General features: G+C 41.4%; 1 protein-coding gene and 1 long non-coding RNA gene across 3 annotated transcripts; one reads left to right on the top strand and one right to left on the bottom strand.

Annotated features, from left to right (window-relative positions):
- Positions 1–13: 13 nt before the first annotated feature.
- Positions 14–21,315, bottom strand: LOC144203519 (uncharacterized). Of its 2 annotated transcripts, none has more exons than XR_013327703.1 (4): positions 21,226–21,315; positions 18,196–18,257; positions 6,316–6,430; positions 14–291 (listed from the first exon to the last, which is right to left on the bottom strand). It is a non-coding gene; the product is annotated as an uncharacterized LOC144203519 (long non-coding RNA). The 2 variants fall into 2 exon arrangements; XR_013327702.1 differs by lacking the exon at positions 14–291 and adding an exon at positions 4,141–4,213 and having other exon boundaries at positions 21,226–21,309.
- Positions 19,715–20,592, top strand: ngfb (nerve growth factor b (beta polypeptide)). The gene has a single exon (XM_077726946.1). The coding sequence runs from the start codon at positions 19,715–19,717 to the stop codon at positions 20,258–20,260; it is 546 nt and encodes a 181-aa protein (XP_077583072.1). The 3' UTR covers positions 20,261–20,592.
- Positions 21,316–21,527: the final 212 nt, after the last annotated feature.

The following is a 21,527-nucleotide window of genomic DNA, read 5'->3' as shown; positions in this document are numbered from 1 at the left end:
AAAGCCCACTTTGGGGGGAAAAAAGCATTGGGCTTGTCCACCGAGCCTTGAATTGGACACCTCTAGTGTCGTGTCTCTTATTAAAGCATACAGGTGTATTAATATGAGCTCTAACATGAATTGGACTGATAGTAGCTGTCACTGTGTTGTCAGTGTGGCCTAAAGCAGATGGATGAAAGCAACACAATAGCAGGGCGCTTCTAATTGGGTCGCCTGGGCCGAGGCGGTGTCGTCTCTTTCTCTCTCTCGCTCTCTCCGAGGTGCTGAACGACAGTCGGCGTGTCAGCCAGGCTTATAAACAAACAAACACGAGCAGTCAGATCAGTGGCTGTGCGTAAACACGCACTACTAATCAGCATTTCCTATTTTGCGCACACCAAGCAAATCAGGATGAAAAGTGTCCCGCGCGTGTGCCTTTGTCAGCTCGCCGTTGTTTCACGCTTCATCAAAAGCCGCCGCCGCCGTTGTCTGGGCTGAGCAACACGTGCGCGGGTGGGGGGAAGGCGGGGGTGAGGGTGGCTTTTGCTTATTAATGAATCCAAATGGGATTCAGTGGGGTCTATTCTGAATGCTTCATTTTCCTTTCAACGTGTTAAAACCTGGAGAGAGTTGGAGAAAAGCTTGTCCAAATATGGCAATGCACTTAAAGTATGGAAAATCCTCTTAAAGGGTTGCCACTGATCCAGCCCAAAAAAAATAAAAAATAGATCTATGTATGATCCTCTTTTGCTGATAAGAAATAAAAACAGATTTGGCTAGTAAAATGGACGCTCAGAGTCATGTTTTATGGGGACATCACGTGGAATGAAAGATAACAAGGAAAATTCTATTTTTGCTCATTTCGGGGTGGACATTTTTCTCAATATTGACCTCTGCTTCAGGATGAAATTAATGTCACAACAGATTTATGCTGTTTTGGGTTCAAACAATCATGCCATCAACCTTGAGCTGATTCATTTATTCCTCCAAGCTGAAGGGTTGGCAGCCAATTGCAGGGCCAGGGGAGACTTACAACCACACACACACAATTTCAAGTGTTCAATCATTCTTTTAGATATATTTTTTTCTTGGGGCAATCGGAGTACCCGGACTCAACCTACACAGGGATGGGGAGAACATGCAAACACCATACTGGAAGGTCAGAACCCACCTGGGATCAAACCCTCGATCTCAGAACTGTGAGGCGGAAAGCCTCGCTACCTAACTACTAGATTTTTTGGACTACAGAGCGCACCTGACTATAAGTCGCATTTTTTTAAATTTTATAGGAAAACAAGTACAAAAACATGGCGCATGTCAAAGTAACAATAGTAAAATGGGGAACAATCGACTGAATAGGAATCTGTTAACATAATAGTTTTCCCATATAGCCAAAGAAAAATCACATAATAAGCTGTCAGTGGTCAAAAAAACTTATTTAAGTCGCACTTGAGTTTTAGTCACAAAGACACCAAACTAAGAAAACCGTGAATCTTATATTCCCCAAAAATACAGTTAGTGAACGGCAAACTTGAATTTGAATTTATCGCCCGGCATTCAGCTCTGCAAATTGCCTCCAGGGAGAATTTCCCTTTGGAGTCGGTCTCCTAGGCAACGCAAACGCTGTTGTTGTTTTTTCCTCCCCAAAAGAGAAAAGTAGTTCGCGTTGAAGACGTTACATAACTTCCGCTCTGATTTGTACAGGAGTAAGTCGACTTAGAGACTTTGTGTGATGCGCTCTGGCGGAGAAATGAGTGATGTTACATATTGGGATTAAGAGGAGGAGGCTTCCATTTATGCATGTGTGTTGAAAGCAAGGCTACTTATCACTAGGTCCAGATAAAAGGCTTAAAAGACCCCTGGAAGAGACCCACGCGTCCCCCTTTCCCGAGCACTTTTCATCTGGAATTCCCTTTCTACTCCAACTTATTTAGGTCACCCTGCGTTCCAACATGCAGACGCAAACGCTTATTGTGTCTGCCATCTCAGCTTGGGGCTGTGGAATAAAAAGGCAGAATTGACGGTCCCTGGGGGACGTTTGGACGCTCCGATAAGATGGAATGCACTAGAGAGCCGGCGGAATCCCATCCGGCTCCTTTTAGGACGGTGCTGTAAATTCCCACGATCCCCGCCGTCGACCGGTTATTTACTGCCGCGCTCCTATTGCCCACTCGGGTTTGATATATGCGCTATCAGGCGTATTAGTATGAGCTTGTTGGCATAGAAGTGCCTTGCTTTCAGTGGGAGATGCAACTACGTGATGGATTGGATGCAGTAAAACGTGCATGTTTTTACAACAGGGTAAACTGGGTTATAGTATATATCAATTGGCATATCTAGCCATCAATGTATATATGCATCTACCCATCTCTTGATCTATATACATTATAGGAAAGGTTTGTCCAAACGATCATCGGTTGTTTGTCTCAGTGGGCCCTGCGATTGACTGGCTACCAATTCAGGTTGTCCGTGTTGTTGTTGGCTGGGATAGCCTTTAGCACGTCCCGTGTGAGGATAAGCGGTAGAAAAAGTGAATAATTAAATATAGCCTGCACAAGAAGCTTTAGTTCAGCCTACATTTTGTTGTACTTCCGAACTTTAACACTGGGTGGAGATAGTCACGCAAACCTCTCTATAATCTAAGGCAGAGGCCTCCAGACTGGTCTTTGGCGCCGCTGTGGGTGCAGGTTTTTGTTCCAACTGATCCAACACAGTTTAACCAATGAGGTTTCTGTCTAAAAAAGCAGCACCTGACTGCAATCCATTGATTGGAATTTCCTCGAACAGGTTGGAACGAAAACCTGCATCCACTGCGGCCCTTTCTGGAATAGTTTGGGGACCACTGATCGAAGGGGTCAAAAATCAATGTAGGAAACTGTGTGTGGAATTTCAGCATTTATTATTATTTATTATTTTCTTGACTTTTTTCACTTCTGCTGAACGCAATCAGTTTGTTCTGCAAAATGTGTTCTATTAGCACGAATATCATAAATATTGCACTATCCTTCTACCATTGACAGTTCTAGATATCAAGTCCATTTCAAGGGTGAAGGCTGACAGAGAGTAATCATGTTTCACCGCCATCTTTGAGTATGGAGACTTAAGGATTTATTCAGCACGTTCACTGCAGCTGTGGCAGACCAGACGATCAATAGCAAAAATCGATGGCACGCTCATACATGGCCCACCAGAGCGGAATCGTTACACCATGCGCTGCCGCGAGGCAAGGTGAAGGCCAAGGTCGTAAATACCGCTAGAGTACTCTTACTCAGTTAAACGTGTTTTTTAGCGTCGATTGCTTCTGTCTGCCCCTGGTCTGGAAGCCAAAAGCTTTTCCATTGACACAATAAAGCTTGTAACGATGAGATCAACTATTTTGGTGAAAAAATGTTGATGTTGATCATTTGCTGATGTTAAAAAAACAACAACTTCTATGCCTGTCCTGAACACAATTGTGTGTTTTCGTTACTGCACTTAATCATTCTGATCGTTACTTTTAATGCTATTTGTTTATAGAATGCTATTTATTTCTATTACAATATTTGTCAATGCTGCAGAGGCATATTCCATTCTGAAGTCTACTAAGATTAGTGTGTCTTTAAAAACCTTGCAAAAACACCCATGATGAAGTCATGTCGGGTTATGCTTTAAAATAGTCCAATCAAAACACCTAAAAAAAAGCATGCATTGGTTCTTTCCTGGACTTTTAGATCAGACCCAGAGCATTGTTTTTTTTTAATAATAATTTTAAATTTATATATTTTAACAGGGATGGTTGCTATTGCAAGGAAAGCAGGTGGATTATAGGAAAAAAACGAACTCCCTAAGGGAGGTGAGTTTTTTTCTCCAAGCCCGCTTTGTCAGAGTGGATTTTGGCACCTGAAAGCTAACAATTGATTACAAACCCTCCACGCTTGAATATGTCACTCATAATATTCTCAATTCTTTCTATCCACTTTATTTTGTAGTTAATTCAAAGTAAACAAGTCTTTCCCGGAAGCCAATTAATCCGCTAGCGAGTGTGAGACAGGATTTGGAAGCATGTGAAGGAGCAGATGGGCGGACCAAAGTAACCCCGAATGGTTGCCAAATCGCGGCGAGGTGGCAGCACGCCGTCACGCGGGGATCGCGCCGTTGGGCCTCACTTAAGGAATGTTGGTGCAATATTTCAAAAATCAGCGTACGGTCAGCCGGGTTATCTTTTTTTTCTTCCCTTAGTTCTCCAGTTGAAAAGCTATAGGGAGAGGTTATAAATCAAATTGCCGTTTAGTAAGATATGAGGCGTTCCTTTGTGAGTGAGCTTGGAATCCAAGCAAGCTTTATTAAAAATAATTTAGCGAAATGCACAAGTGCATCATCATTTCTGTACAGCTAAGCAATCTAATAAAAGCAAATACAAAATTGGATTTTTAATTGCTTGTACATGCTCCTTTGGATAAACAGTCATTCACAATGTAGTGAACCTTCAATTATGGTTTAAATGTATATTTTCCTCTCAAAGAAAGATAAACACATTTAAAACAAATTTTAAGATTTAATATTTGATATGTTTTTTATTACCCTGATGTGTTCAAGTGCTTGGAAATATGGATCTGAAGGCCTCTTAAAGCTGGGTTTGAAATACCGGATTTTGTCGCATAATAGCCGCCTTTAAAATTGCGTTTCTTAAATTCCATTCGAAGTTGTGAAAGTACATTTTGTTTAGCATTTGATGTTTTTATCTTGTCTCTATTTTGAAAAACTGTCTTGTGTTATGGCATTTCGTTGATGTCAAGTCTAATTTGTGCGCATATAAGCCGTACCTTCGATTCAGTCATGATTTTTTTGGGTGACAAATGTGGCGTATATGCGAGAAAATACAGTTACAGATGTTATGGGTATGGAAGTGATAGTGTTTCATTGCTTTTCCTTGGTGATCTTGATGTCAAGACTGATTTCTTTGGTGACAGACATGTTTCGGAATTGAATTTTGATATTAAAAAAAATCTGTTAGAAAGACATAAATGCTTCAAATCTCAAAAGAGGTCGTGAGTTTGCATCACCCCACTTTTCTGACAAAATTTTGAAACAGTAGAATTCAAACTCTCGTGGCACAGATTGACTTCCCCAACAATGACCGCCAAAAGCAGACAATCAGTTTATGGCATAAAAAGCTTCAATTCCCAAAGCGGTGGTGAGTTTGCATCATCCGAGCTTTATACGACAAAAGCGCTCCAACTTCCTGAACGCGACTTGTCCTGATTTCGCGCGTCTTTCGGGAAATCCCGCATCCGGATACAATCCTCATTATGCCAATTAAAGTCTGACGACCCGCGGCACTTTCTTGCCCGGTTTTGCCGTCGTCTTCCCGCTCTGTCGTCATCTGCGCTGACCCGAATGGTCGCTGATTTTGGAGCGACGTTTTAACGCGACGTTCATCGAGCGGCAAGACTTACGTATGAGTGTGTGTGTGAATATTTGTACCCGCATGAAAGCAAGTGCGTAAACACTCCGCCTGGATTTTCCCTCCCTCTGGCAACGAATGAAAGTCCCAAAAAGTAGGATATAATCCTGATTTGCATGTTGCCACTCTGTTTGTGCGCATTTGCGAGGCGGAGAGTGCAGCTGCCGCGTTGGGTGGGCTCGGCCGACTGTGAAATGTGTTCTTAAACTGTTAATTTCACAGCCCGGATGGAAGGAAGCGTTTGCTGACGCGGTGTCACCCGAGGTCCCGTCGTTGCGTCCTATTAGCGAGGTAACCGTGGTTACCAACGGCGTGCCGTAAAAAGAAGTTCCCGCCATCTGTTTGGAGGAAATTGGAAAGGCCTTCTAGTTGTTTTAACCAATGTTCTTTTGCTTAAGTTTGCAATTTTTTTGTTGTTTTTTAGTGGTGTCAATGCCAAATTGGCGAAAGAAAATCGAGTTTAGAAAAGGAAAATGTCCAATAGTGCGTCTCGTTTCATCCTTCTGTTGCGAATTACAAAAACCTTTTAATGCACAAATTATGATTTATTTATTTTTATTCTAGTCATATCGGACAGGAGACTCAAAATTGTTACCCCGGAACCAATTGACCTTTCGCAAAAAAAGCGCTGGTTATTTTAAGTGATTTATTTCTGAGCAAAACTAGTGCTACACCCTCTAGATTGCAATTAAAAGGTTTGATGATTTGCGTCTGAAAATTACATTAATCATTTTCTGTACCGCTTATCCTCACAAAGGTCGCAGGTGGTGCTGAAGTCTACAACAAGACCACCCACCCACCGTGAATTGGTTGCCAGCCAATCACAGGGCACAAGGAGACAAATAACCAATCACGCATACACATGGATAACAGAAAGACTTCAACAATCCTACCTTTTGTGTTTTTGAGGCGTGGGAGGCAACTGTAGTACCCAAGTAAAAGCCACACAGGCATGGGGAGACCTTGTAAACTCCACACAAGAAGGTTGGAACCCATTGAAGACGGAACCTGAGGATTGCAGTGAACAAATTAAAAAATGGTAGCATGCTATAAAGGAATATATTCAATATCTACAGTAAAAACAAAGGGTTGACAAAATGGTGCATGAAAAGTAAAAACAAAATAAGTTTTAAGGCACTTACCAGGACGCTGTGTTTGCATAACAATGGGAAATATCACTTTAATGTTAACGCACTGCATGAAGCTAATTAACTTTAGTGAATGAAACAGCTACACCTAGACTTCATATCGGTTATTTGAATTTTTTAGAGTTGGGGGTACAAAAGCAGCTGAGAAAGGGAGAATTTTTAGTCCATTTATTAGAGATTTGTGTCATAGTATTTGATTAGACCCTTTCAACTGGAACAAGCAAAAGAGGGAGCAAACTACGTTGATTCAGGTCTCCACGAGGAGTCAAGAAATCAGTTTTTACATTTTTTTTCTGATCTGTGATGAGACGTTAACAGCACACTTCAACATCAACCCTGCGTCTAAATATAACCGTCATTACCATGCAACGACACCTTATGGATGAGCACCCGCAAAGCCTTCACGCTAAAGTGCTTTCCTGCCAAACAATCGCTCAGTTCTCGCTTTACCACCTCCGAATAAGTCTCGGACCCGAACGCGTTGTGGACTGAGAGTGTCATAAAGATCAAGTCACTTTTGGCCCGGGAGGGTTGAGGCCGCTGTCGGCCCGTCTGAGGAAATGGGAAGCTGCGAAAGCCTCATTAGGCGGCGACTTTGAGTCTTTCCGACAAGCGACGTGTTGTTGTTATCGTCGCTGACTTGCTCCCCCCGCCAGGAATGGTTTGCTGGGTTGTCTAATGAGTGCCCGGACCTGCCCCGTTGCTCGTCCTCGGAGACTCTACGGGCGGCAAAAAGGGATTTGTTGCGCTGGCAACTGGACTCTTCTTTCTTGAATGTGGTGTATATTTAATCATGATTCTCTCAGTCAAATTAGATTGGATGTCTATTGCCTTTGACGCCAGCCAATGACCATTGACTAGCCTTTTATTGCTTTTGGGGTATCAAAATCTTTTCTTTCAGGGGCAGTGGTACTTTTGAATAAAAACGTTTGAATTTTGGGACTTGCTGGTCTATACCGTGTGAGAAATTGTAATCATTTCCATCCTTCTTGTTCACAAGGCCTTTTTCCAAGTTCTAATCGGACAACAAGTGCCATTCAAAATCATTTCAATACGTTCTTGTCCCTTCTCTTCGCAACATTTTGACCCTGAAAGAGATATTGCCACATATCTCCACGGGGAGGCGATATATATGTTTAGCTGCCCTCCCTCTTGCCTGTCTGTGTTTTTTTTTTAGCCATCTTGTTTCAATTGCAAGCGAAAAGAGCGCCAGCAGTACTGCTGGAACCGAATGTGTGCGGCACGCTTAATTGGAAATGACAGCAAACGTTTAGGGATGTTTTCTTTCTTGAGCTTTTTTGGATGACATATGTTTGAAGTGATGCGATTGCATGCTCACCCAACCAGAGGGCAAGGACATGTGAAACAATTGTAAATGAGGGTCATGCACCAGACATGTGGGACCACTATATAGTGCTTTGTTTTACTCAAACATATGGCCTGCAGTCACCACCATATAAACTTTATATGTTTTTTTCCCCATGGTGTATTAATTCACAACTCTAATGAAGTTCAATGGAACAATTGCATTTAAAATAAAAATGATAAAACTGTACTGAACATAATCTCTCTGTTTTTGAGGTATTCACACATTACTACAAGCGATTTAAAAGAATGATTATATATTAGTAGTTTGACTATATATATTAATTAGAGAAAAATACAACAACAAAAATGTAAAAATCAGAAGATTTAATAAAAATAAAGTTGGAACATATTTAAAATGTGAACTACATTTCAAAATGTAAAAAATAAAATCAATTTACATTCATTTCTAAATGTTGCCCCAAAAACATATTTAATTTTTTATGTATTTCTATAAGTAGCCTTATTCTCTATTTCCTTAAATCATTTTCACGCTTTTCTTATTTCTTGATTCTATTTTTTTTAATTTCATTTTCTATATTCAGCATTAAGTATTCCTTAGATGTTATTTCTTAAACGTAAGTGTCAGGCATCATGGCTATACAGATGATTCACAAATGACAGTTAACTGGCCTCAAATTTGCGGATTTTGTGATTTTATCCTTTGCCGTTCAAAAATTCTTCACCGCATCAAACTGGCAAAGAATCTATGTCATAGAATATTCTGTACGTCTCAACCGTGCAGTATTTTCAATTCAAAGGGGAAAATCCTTATATAACGTTTTGCATGTGCCGGTAATTAACATTTCTACAAAAGGAGGAGCTCATGAATTATGGAACAACTCGTAAAAAGAGGTTTTATATTGAGGTGTGTGTGTGGGGAGGGGGGTGGGTGGGGGGGGGGGGGGTCTGCTTGTTGATCTCTGCAGGGCGGATGCGTCACTTCTTATTGAAGATGATAGACGTCCAATTATGTGGCGTCCATTCATCCTCCTGCGATTTGAAATGGGTTTATATCTTATAGACGTCCCATCCATTTGAAGTGGGAAGGTAGCAGCCATTCATTCATTTGCTGCCACCCTCCCACTTCAAATGCATTGGACGTTTAGTGTGGACAATGGGTTGATAGGTTGTTATTTTTTTTTAAAGTTTATCTTAAATAGGGCTTTAATGTTTTTTTGTGAGGGGGTAAATTATGCTACAGTATTTAATTTGCTAAGTGAATTAAGTAATAAAAAGGCGTGTCACGATGAAGCGATCAGGATGAAATGCCATGAAATTTGGTCATTTTGAAGGCTCATTACTCATGGAAGAAATTGGATCCGATACAGAATTGATGTCCGAGACAACACAGTCATTGTCCGGATGAAATGCGGAGAGTGCCCCTGAAGAAAGAAAGGGAAAAAAAGGCGATCTAGCCTGGGGCTTAATTTGCCCCACAGCGGTGAGGGGTGCGGGGGGGATATGCATGGCTCAAAGGTCACACGCTTCAAATGACGTCTGAGCAAAAAGCTCATCCAATCGTCCCATCTCAATTCGAAGAACTATGAAACCTACATCCAATATTTCTTCTATAATTCATCCGGGCTTCCTCCTCACTTTGGCAACGCCGATCAGTCGGTCTGTTCCGTGAACCGAAAGTCTGAAATTGTGGAAAGAGGAAAGAGTGGAAATCCACATCTGGCCCTGATCATCTCCAGCTACGAGCTGCGACGGCGACTTGACGGAGGAACTCAGCAGAATGACAAAGACGGTGCCGAAAATTGCTCAAGTCATGGGGTTTGTGTACATTAATATATATGAAACACTAATTCAGGTTAAATTTTCTAAAATGCAACAAGTAGAAAAGTAACTCAATGGCCGCCACTGACTCCAATTTTTAGATTGTCTTAAATTATTGCCTGCCATTGACAATTCATTTCATTTAGTGAGAATTGCAGCGAAAATGATCATGGGTTGGACGTTGATAGATGAATAATATAATAAGGCAATAACTTAAGACCTCCTAACAATTTGAGTTACTCTGGAATCTAAATTTCATGATGTTGCAGCGTATTCTTTTTGATAATGTCCTAACTTCGTTACAATTGTCCCTCGCGGAATAAAAACGAGCTCATGCCCCCTAGCGTTTGGAGTGCAAAACTCCAAACAGCAGCGTTGACGGCGGTAATGCTTTCGCGTAACGCGGTAAGCAGATTTGGCGTCCATATGCTCCCATTTGGCTCCAGATGTGCTAGGCTGCTGACATCAGTACGAACACAAGCGCTGCTTTTATTTTTCCGCCGTCATCTCACTTATGAGGAATAAATCAACGTCTCCCCAGTGACCTTGGCGTAACCTTGGGGCGGACTCGCGTGGGGAAAGGACACACGCTCTATTCCACAAGCGTGAAACTGAATCCCATAAACGCTCTTCATAATGAAGGCAACTTTTAAAAAAGGACAATTTTCACATTTTTCCACTGTTGAAAGGTAAATGTTGGACGCTGGGAATGGGTGAACTCTTGCGGGTTAGCCAGTGCTGCCTCGTAATATGTATCAGATTTGTACACTTGTAACGCAGACCTTTTTTTTTTTACAGGTTGAATGACAAAAGAAGGTGATCCAGTTTAAGACATCTGCTCACGATCAGCTCCGCAGGGAAATACGCGGGGGAATTACTGTACTCTTACAAAATTTTCACGCAACTTCGTAAAAAGTGCACATGTTCGAGTCAGACTGTGGGAAAATAAGAATGGGGAGCAGAGCTTTGAAAACTTCAGAAGGCACCAATGGCTTTGTTTTCTAAATACATTCTGCACAGGAAATGTGAATGTTTTTCTTATTAACCTCGGATGGTCACAATGTCTATCGCACAGAAAACTACAAGGACTGAGAAGAAAATGTAGCAATCTTAAAATTTAATGAGAAGTGAGAGTGACAGGGCGTTTAATGAATACAAATATGGAGTCAATGTCTCGGCACAATAAAAAGATCAGATAAAATGATCAGATGGAACCAGACCAGATCAAGATCCACCTGAAACCAAGTCTATATTAGCTAGAAATCAGAAATCACTTAGACCAATTGAACCCCAAGACTTTCTAGAGTAGGGATCAAGAAGTGCCTTAAAACAGAAATCTCTAGAACCAAGACCAGATCAAGAGTTAATTCAAACCAGTAATCCCTAATACCAAGACCAGATCATGAATTGCTTTATGCCAGAAATCTCTAAAACCAAGACCCGATCAAGAATTGCCTTATACCAGACGATATCAAGACTTTGAGGGGTTGCCACCAAGACCAGATCATGAATAGCCCTAAAACCACAAATCTTCGAAACCAAGACCTTAAAATATGTGAACTTGAACCAACATCAGTGTGAAATATCCATCACTTTAGGACAAATTTCTTTGAAATTCATTGAGAATGACTAATAGATCGAATAACATTCAACATGGAGATCCAACATGACAAATTCCTCCTGATAATCAGCATAAATCATCTTGCTCTGAAGCTTCTGGGTGTTTTTTATTTTATTTTTTGCTGAATTAACACAACAGCGGATCTCCTCTGTGCTTATTTGTGTTCGCTGGTGTGAAGAATGCACCCAAGGCGCCAATAGACATTCATTGAGCAATTAAGGAGTGCAACTGTTTACAAGGCATGTGATGGAAATACTTCACGTGACTCTTATGGTTTTCAGAGTGTCTCAAAAATATTTCTGAATCCAGCCAGTCGCAAAGAACCAGACAAGAGAGGCGGGCACTAGGACCTCAAGAGACATTAAACAAGGGCGCACAGTGTCTCGCTGTACTTGCACACTATCAGAACAAGTTTTTCAACAAGTGCAGAGAGCTCAGAGAGCAACGTTTGGGACAAATGACAGAGAATGTACTCGTCTCTCCTGAGGCATCCTGTAGACCCGCATTGGAATATATACTGCAATAACCCTGTGGCGGAACAACAAGTCAAGGCTTTGCAGAGGTAGACCAATATTTGACTTGAAACTCCTTGGAATTTTAGACCCTTAGAAAACTTTGCAGAAGTTTTTGGGGCCACTTTGGTGAAGGTTCTCCGCGTTTGCCGAAAATCACCACCCACTGCGGGATTTGAATGACTACCGTACTTAGCAGGTCGTAGATCAGCTTCAACGGGGAGCCTCCATCTCCAGCGAGTCTGCTGAAGCGTAGCCCCGAGGCTCATCAGGTTACACCGTGGCTGCTCGGCAGAGCTGCGCTTCTCTTCTCTGGAGGTAGAAAAAAAAATTCCTACAGAGTTTGTGTGGTATGTTGGCGTGGAAACAAGTAGGGCGCTGCGGGGCAATTTCCTCAAATTATTCTGCAGAGCACAGCAAATGAATGATTGCATTCTTGTTCTAATAACAGGTGATTATACTGGAGAAGACTTGCTACTATTTGGGTGTCTCTTCAAGAGCACATTTTCTCACAGGGTCTACTTCTTGGGTTTTTGATTTGCATGTCAAACTGTACATTTTGCAGTCATTGTTTGCTCAGATATCAACTTTGTCCGGGTCCTACCAATGATGAATCCAGGTTTGGTCAAGAAAAAATAGCCTTTTTGTAGAATCCGAGAGTGTGGAAAAGTCAGAGCGGGGCTGGAGAAGGTTGGTTCTAGAAAATATCAACTGTTACGCTAACTCTTTGTAGGGAAACTATCATGAAACTCTAGTCAGCGAAGCATTTGGTGGAAGGGTTAGGTGAGCCTTAAGTGATTGGCAGATCTCAGGTTAGATTCTCTGTTGCCTGCAGAGCTGTCGCCATAACCTTGAAAATCCTGAAGAAGCCTGAACTGATTTACTATTCACGTATAGGAATAAAGGTTTGTTCTATTTTTTCCAACTGTCCATCCGAATTAAAAGTTCAGGAATTGTGAATTTCAGGTCAAACTGTTGAGTGAATTACCATTGAATGGTTGATTGATTGCAGTGATCATTCACTGCCTGCCCTCTCTCGGAATGTCAATCAACTTTTGAGTTTTGTGTCAAAGCCGAGCGGCTAACAGCATTCCAAAAGAAGTTTGACAATCTCATTCTTCATTTTTGATGGTGAGGCCACATATTCTGGCCCAAACATGCCGATAGGTAAACTTGCTGCTCGGAAGGATGTTTCTGATGTCTTTCCAAACAGCCGCCAGAAAGCAAAAAAGGCTAAGCGACTCAGGCCTTTAGTCATTGGACACGTGCAAGCCCACCTTTTAGACACCGAGATTATAGCTAATGCTTTTAAGCAGCGTGGGCTGGAGGCGGAACGGTTAAAGATGTTGGCACGAATAACTGTGAAAGCTCATCTCTAGCTGCTCTACCTGATTTCTCTTGGGTGGACACTCAATACTCAAGAAAAACACTTAAAGCTTGGTTTTGATAGCACGAGAACAACATATGTTTTACTTAATGGCGGCAAGAAATTCTTATCCTCCAAGTGATTGTGAGAACGTTTCATTTCTTGTGCTTGCCCCTCCCTCGCCGGCACCCGAACCCGATTTACCCTCGATTCGCGTAAAAGACGGCAAGTACTGAAGCTTCCGTGCAGGCATGTCCCGTCGTCTCTCGCGGCCTGAGGCGCTCTCTGAACCCGCGACGGAGATACCAGTGAAAAACTTGCAGTGGAGCGTACACAGATACGTCTTGAAAAGTCAATGTTTCATTCAACAAATCTCGATTTTGCCACCCCTCGCCCATACCGCTGTATTTTGGGGGTTATCACTGAATACAAATCAAACACAAGTGAAGTGAAGAGTAACTTAGAAGAAGAGCTACAGAGATACATTGGGACCACACACATTCAAACAGTAAAACAGTGACTCATGAGCGCGCTAATGCTTAAAGTCCCACTATTACCTTAGGCAGTACTTTAGTGAATTCAATACATTGGACTTCACTGAGCCGCAACTTGCAGTCATTTTCTTTCTAAAATAAACCCCCAAAAAGTTCAGAACACAGTTTAAATGCCATTTCGCTATTGGCCAGGATTTGAGTTTTTTTCATCCATTTAGTTTCATTGTGTGCCGACCAGCTTTTAAATTGTTGTTTTTTTTGTATAGTAAAATCTTTTAAGATTCCTTGAGTTCAGTTTCAGTTTGGCTCATCTTACGATAAAATTAACTCTTGACTACTGTGTTGCCATTGGTTCATATGCCTTCTGTCGGAATCCTTGCATTGAATTATGTCACCGATTTCAACTATGCAGAGGCAAACCACGACAATTATTTGTTGTGGTTTCACAATTTTAAGAGTTTTGGATCTGTTTTGGAGCCTTGATATTTATTTTTTGATTATTATTTGACAGGAAAAATTAAGACTTGAAAATGGGGTTTCCTAAACTGTTCCATCTGAGGAATACAATGGAGGACATCCACATGGCATTAAAAATGATCAAGCCTACAACTGAAGAAAAACCCTGCATTTTTATTTCCAGGAATATATACTGCCTGCTATTGTTTAGAGAGCATCAAAATCATGAAAACGCAACATGCAAGCACAAACTATTGGTCCTGGCAATCCTCACAAATCCTGGCGGGAGACACGCGGAGCTATAAAACCAAGATCTGCTCTACACTTGTTCTCCGGCACACTGGCTTCTTCTTCAACACATTCCGTGATTTATTGTGTTTGCGGCACGACGGCACGCAGCGTGGGCCGTGTGGTACAAAGGGCGACAGACGTACGGAAACGCCGACGGAAAGAATGAAGACTGAATTATGTCCTGGCGGAGCGGTTTGATATTTTGTCCGAGGGCAGAAATCAAGAAAGTTTTAAATGAGATTGCTTTGGATTCTTGAGCATAAATCATGATAATGCCTTGTTTGGCTTTTATTCTGAAGTGGACCCCATGCTACTGTGATTCATAGTATGAACAATCGTTGTGACGGCTGCTTTGACTCGCGCTAAATGCCGTTTTGTGCTGAAATCCACATTGACGCCTCACAAGTTGCAGTTCCACAAACCCTGAACAACTTTTTTCATTCGCGTAACGTAAAAATCCAAAAAGTAACAACTTTGAAAGGAATTTTTTCCCAGTGGTTACGCCCAAAATATTTTGTGTTGAGAACGGCCCCTGAAAGCAAGCAAATTCTGGTTCACGCAATATTATACAAAACAACTTTCAACTCATAGTATTACAATTTGAATGCATTTGGATGCAGGCACGCACTACAGAACAGGCAGTTGCTGGTTTTTGGAATCATCACTAATTGAGAATCTGGTTTTAGTGAAAGTTTTGGGAGCAGTTAACAGGTCGTGCGAGGTTCTTATCATCAAACTCAGCTGTGCCCTCTCCATCTGCCAGATGTTATGCCAGCTAAGATTTTTCTTTCTTCTTCTTCTTCTTATTCAGTCTTTCACAGTTGGTCCTTCAAACATTTTTGGCAGGTTGCTCACTTCCTCGACCACAAGTCTTGTCCTTGGCACTAATGTTGTTTTTCACCAAAGGTTTTGGGATGAAATCGGACAACATATCCCAAGTGTACGACACATTTTGCACTGGCAGTAGATGTTTCGTGTCTTCCGAGTCCTGAGTTGGTCAATGCAATCAAAGAAGCTTTGGCTGAGATTGGCTTTGATAGCAAAGGGCGCTCTTATGAGGTTCGGCTCGGGTAACGACGTCCTGATCAGTTGATGGGAAATGTGTTGCGTTCCTAGTCAAACACCCCTTCGCGTGTTTATCATTGATGCTGATTATGTTTCATGTCATCTGCTATTTAAAAACGTTGTTGTGGTGTGATGGAGCATTCCTGTTGGAGCCGGTTTCACTTATGTAAGACAGCATATATTTTCCTCGGTTTTCATAAGCTGGGTTGAGTGTCTTTTGAACAGGAAGCACCAAGTCTTCTTACAAGACATTTTCAGATTGTAAATCAAACGAGTCACATTCACAGTCACGCAACGCGTGTATTGTGTTACACGGCTGGGGAAAAAATGGCCGGCACGCTGGTCCAGATGTTGTGTTCAGATCTTCAGCGAGTCATGGTCATCGTAGAAAAGTTTGGATATAATTGTTGGTGGTGTGAAAGACCAGATTTGCATTCAGGAGGCAAGCATTGAATGATGTTTCTGCACCAATGTCGGCAATAGATGTCCAATCTGTTATGCTAGAATGAATGTTGTGGTTTCGCCCATCAAAATGAAATGGGATATCCATATTGATCATAACAAGACCCACAAAAATGCAAAAAGACTCAAAGCCAGACTTTAACAGGACATCGGCTATGCTGGTTGAAAGCAGAAATTTGAGGGTGATTTCCAGAGTTCATAATTTGACGAAGACCAACTGGTAAAAACACTGAAAGCAGGGATATTTGAGATATTATTGTTATTACTATGTTTCCTACTGAACACATTAAAAGATTGTCTTAACCCTCCTAAACATTAATAATGCATACAGTTGAAAAAGCCAAAGCCACCAACCAAGACCTCCCTAGTGTCATTTTTACATCATTTTCTAAGTAAAACAGCAAACCTCACATCATTCTGTGATAATTCAAATTATAATTTCACCCCAAAAAATGTATACACATGCACAAACCTCAGCCTTGACCGGGGGCAGAAATTTGCAATGGAGTTAAAGCAGCATCATATTTTTAGTAACTAATAATAGCACTTTTGGCTTTCAGCTGAAATGGATAAAAAACTGAGAACTATTTTGTCCCATTTTGGCTATTGAACTTGTCAGTCAACACTGATGCTTAGCCCCTTCTGGAGAATTTTTTGAACCCGCCCAGTCAGAGGCGAACTGCTGACTAGACATTTATATTGTCTACTAAACCGCCAAAACTTTTTCACGTTAGGACCTCAAAGACGTGTCTGTTTTCTATGAGCGACTCAATGAGAGGACACCACATTTACATATCATCAAATTGCCCTAAAACTGACTTGAGCTTGAAAAACACAACAAATACTTTCTATGCTCTGACTCGAACATTTGGGTTGAATGAAAGTGTTTTTTTACAGAGCGGCTGTTAATAGTGTCCACATTGCAGTGCGTTTTGGAGGGAAAACTGGACTATAAAAGTGAAGTTAAGGACTATCCCAACGGCATTACAAGAAACAAACTAAATGAAATGTAGTATGCAAATTGTGACAATACCTTGCACAATGAAATGCACTTGGATTCACTTTCTCATGGGCACCATTCAACTTCCTATTCCTGCTCCTTAAAATAGGAATTAATGTACTACAATTTCCTGTAAAGGAATGTGTACTGCTTTTAAGTATTTTTTTTCTCATAGTATTACAATGTATGACATTTTTCTCGTAATATTATGAATTTATTTTTGTCCTACTATTTTTATTCTGTCTCTTTTACTCCATCGTATATCCAACATTTGATTCGCATCCGAGGATTCTGGGTTCGAACCCTGGTTAGCTTTCATAACGGGTTACTTTAAATGCATGCTTTTTTTTCAAATACTAAAATTGAAAATGTAGGTTATTGCTTTTGACAGTGTTTAAAGCAGCAGTGATGGGCAGTGCCCTGCTACCCAGCTTTGGGCACGCTCGCTATGTGATGTGTTTAGAGTATGTTTACGAGGACGTTAAAAGGAAGAGCTCTGCCTTGTGTCTTGGCAGGCGACGTGCGCTGGACGGGGGCCACATGGCAGGAGCCCCGAGCGCGGCACGCAGCTTCCCTCGCGTCCTCTAGGCGCCACGCTACCGTTCCCTAGCGGACACTGAAAAGGTGGGTGTGTCTTTTTAACTGGTTGCTCGCCACCGATGGCACTAGACGTCCAATCCGTTACTGTACTGATTCTTTAACCCCGCTAAGACCCAGACTTATGTAAGGCATGCATATTTATTATCTCTTCATACTTAGGCTAATTGTAACCTGGCAAGTGTAAAAACAAAGAATTAATATCATTTTACATGATGTAGTTTCTGAGAAATAGGATTTCCACTTCATAAATGGATGCCGGGCCATTGTAGTAGTCCAAAATTTAACATTGTAGTCTTGTGACATCCAAAAATGTGATGTCCACATTTGGACGCCAGGTCAAAAGAGGTTAAGGACAGAAAAAAACTTGACTGGAAGTGCTTACATCACTTCCTTTTTCTGACTTTAGCTTCCTGACCAACAGCGAGATGGGATTAAAACGACACTTTTAGGGGTTTATCCTCCAAAGAAAAGGCCTACGGGCTGTAGCTAGTGAAGTCCAATCTATCAACTTCAGTAAAGTAAGCCCCGAGGTGGCAAGGTGGCAGCGAGGGGTTTCCATCAGTGAACGACCCCTACCCCCCACTTTGGGTAAAAGAGTGTAATAAACCCACCTGACAGCGCAGCGGCTCGCCTTGGGCGCCGTCACGGGTGTCGACACGTCGCCTGTCATTCCCTGCAGAAAAGATTACAATTATTCCAAATGACACTTTCACAAGGGGTCAACGAGCCTTTCAACACTGCGCTCGGCGCCAAATGCGAGTGTGAATGAAATTTATGCAGCGCCTCAGTTTGGCAGATGATAATTGCAAGTTGCCGAGCATACTTCCGTCATATTCAATTAATTCAGTGTCACAATGAAGTTGGTGGGGTGGCTTTTTTTCCTTGTGTTTTGCCAGCTTCTTTTATGGGAATTTGACTTTTTGGGGTTTGATTTTAGTGCGAGAACGACCACTACTCAAAAGTTAGAGGTGAAAGCCAGAGACCGCCGTGGCGCTGGAGCATGAAAATATTTAAAGTGAATCAAAATAAAAATTGTTAACTCATTCCTTGCCATTGACAGCCATACAGGTCTAATCCATTTTAACTGGGAGGGGGAGACATTTATTTATTTAATGTCTATCGCTGACGATAGATAGATAGCAGTGTATGAGCTGAATTTGGGGTCATTAGTTTAAAGGTCACAGAGGTCAGAAAATAGTTTATTTGCCTGAAATATGATAAATGATGAGAAAAAATGAGTGATAACATTTTAGGGCATGGGGCAAATGTGGTGATGCTTTGAATTTGGCTCCTTAGGTGGAAATCTGGTACGCCTTACGTTTTTTTTCTTACTTCCCTCCCCCTGAAAGCCAATGAGTTCATATGTTTATTCTGATTACCATAACAGTGAATACTGTACTTCAGATGGCAGTAAACAGTTGTTGTCTTTAGTATATTAGTGACAAATGAAATTGACTAAATCACCCACTTCCACCGGCATCATTTAGGAGAGCTTTTGGCACCAAATAACATTTTTTTAGCCGCTAAGCAGAAGTCGGAAGGTTTTATGTGACCACTGACTTTTATTTGGAAGTTGGAACTGTTCCTAATTCCCTCCACATAGGCTCAGGCCCTAATTCCAGCTGGGAAAAAAAAAACGACCTGGCAAAACATCCTTTTACTCTTGGTACAGTGCTCAAAAATTCCTATTGGGCGAAGAGTTCAGCTTGGTTTGCTTGGACCAAAATGCGTTTTTTCCATGTGTTTGTTTTCTTATGTTACTAACGGATTTGTGAATAAACTGTCACTTCAGCAACTTTTACTTGAAAATTTGCATCATTTTAAAGGATTGCCAACGGGTTATTTTTTAAGATTTTTTTTTCTTACCTTTAACAAAAAGATGTTTTTATAATGAGGACAATGACTTTTATTTTAGCATGGATGAGGATCCATAAATAAATGGATGTAAATGTACATTAATGTCCATTTTGAGGAGTTTTTTCCCCCCAAAGTGATTGAAAAAAAAATACATATCGCAATAATAGTTTTAAGCATGGTATCGGAATGAATGGAGATAAAAAAAAATGATATGAGGCAATATACTCTCCTAAAAAAAGTTACTGGGACTTCTTTTCCACAGGCGGAGCGCCCATGAGGTCGTCTATGCTGGTCCTATTGCTTTTGTGCAGTGCCCAGGCCGTGGCCTCCGTCGGGGAGGACTGGGGCTCCCCGCGTGTGGACCCCAAACTCTTTGGCAGGCGGCGAAGGCACTCCCCCAGGGTTCTATTCAGCGCCCGGCCGCCGGACGGCGAGCCCAACGGGTCCCGCCGGAGCCGTCGGCGAGCCGTGCAGCCCCAGCACCGGGGCGTCTACTCCGTATGCGAGAGCATCAGCGTGTGGGTGGGCAACAAAACTAAAGCCACGGACATTTCCGGCAACGAGGTGACGGTGCTGCCGGACGTCAACATCAACAATGTCAATAAGAAGCAGTACTTCTTCGAGACCACGTGTCACGGCCCGCGCGCCGGAGACTCGGGGTGCTTGGGCATCGACGCCCGGCATTGGAACTCGCGGTGCACCAATTCGCATACGTTTGTGCGGGCCTTAACGTCATTTAAGAACTTGGTGGCGTGGAGGCTCATACGCATCAACGTGGCTTGCGTGTGCGTTCTCAGCCGCAAGTCGTGGCGGCAGTGACACTAAATTATTCCTGTACGGGGACTGCATGTACTTTAGATTTGATTTTTCACTATTTTGCATGAGGTTGCCTTCAAACCTATGGCTGCCATTGACGGTCGTGGACGTCCAATCCGTTTTGACTAGGAGGGGGGCCAATGTATATTGAAAATGTTGGTGTTGAACATTGAAAAATGAAAAATCCAAATATTTAATGAGTTAGAGTGGAGAACAAACATTCAGCTGATGAGAACTCAGCAACGCGCAGGTTGAAACTTGTCTTATCAAAGTCAGCCTAAGCAGACAGCAACATAACAAAACAAATACAACTATAAAAGTTGTGTTTTGCAGTACCAGGCTTGATGGAAATATTATTTGCTATTATTTATTAAACATATACATTTTAGATTGTGTTTTTTATAATTCATCGCATTCGCATCAAGGATGTTTTAAGACTGGGAATAAAAAAACAACAAAACGTGGCTTCAATTGTGGCTATTTGGACATTTTTCACCATTCCAGCTCAAGGATAAAGTTTCCCATAAATTATACTCTTGGCTCTTTTAGGAAATGTTATCATTAACCACCTATTTATTAGTATTGTTATTTTAGAAGTCATTTCCAGACAGTCAGAATCAATTGTTTTTATATTAGTGAGCTTCTGAAATCATCAATTAAAGCCAATACATTGTGTAATATCTGTAAGAGGTAGTAAAAACAAAGCAAAAAAAGGATGTTGCTTGCTTTTATGCCTTTATATTGGTTTTTCTTATTAATCAAATTTAAGCACAACGCTGCTCTCTAGCGAATAAACGCTGTAAATGCACGTGCCTCACAGGAATTGCACATTGTTAACACAAACTACTGCTGATACAACGTGAAAAAATGCATTTAAAAAGAAACAATTGGTTAATGATGTATTATTTAAACACTTAAAAAGTAACCGATGCAAGGAGTGGATTAGATTGCAATGTAAATGCTCATACCTTTTTCATAATGCCGAAAAAGCGTGCCAGGCTGGGGGAAAAATGTGTTTGCCGAAAAGGACACTGCGCATGCGAGGTGTTGCATTCGCTATCAGGACTTGAATCTGAAAAAAGAAATGTATTTATTATATAGAGTTTTTATTTTTATTTTTTTTAATTAAATGTTTGGTGGGTTGTATTCATCAGTGTGTGGTGTGCACAAAGTTGCGATAATTATTGACAATTTTAATTAAAAAAAACAACAACAACAACAACTAACTTTCGAATAAATATATATAGGCTTACTTTTGCATGTTATGTGG

Source organism: Stigmatopora nigra, chromosome 10 (assembly GCF_051989575.1).
Source record: "Stigmatopora nigra isolate UIUO_SnigA chromosome 10, RoL_Snig_1.1, whole genome shotgun sequence".
Classification (NCBI taxonomy): domain Eukaryota; kingdom Metazoa; phylum Chordata; class Actinopteri; order Syngnathiformes; family Syngnathidae; genus Stigmatopora; species Stigmatopora nigra.
The sequence above is the reverse complement of the archived record's forward strand: the minus strand, read 5'-3'. Positions and strand labels throughout refer to the sequence as shown.

Coding starts and splice junctions, on each gene's coding strand:
- ngfb (XM_077726946.1), top strand. CDS start 19,715: ATGAGGTCGTCTATGCTGGTCCTATTGCTTTTGTGCAGTGCCCAGGCC.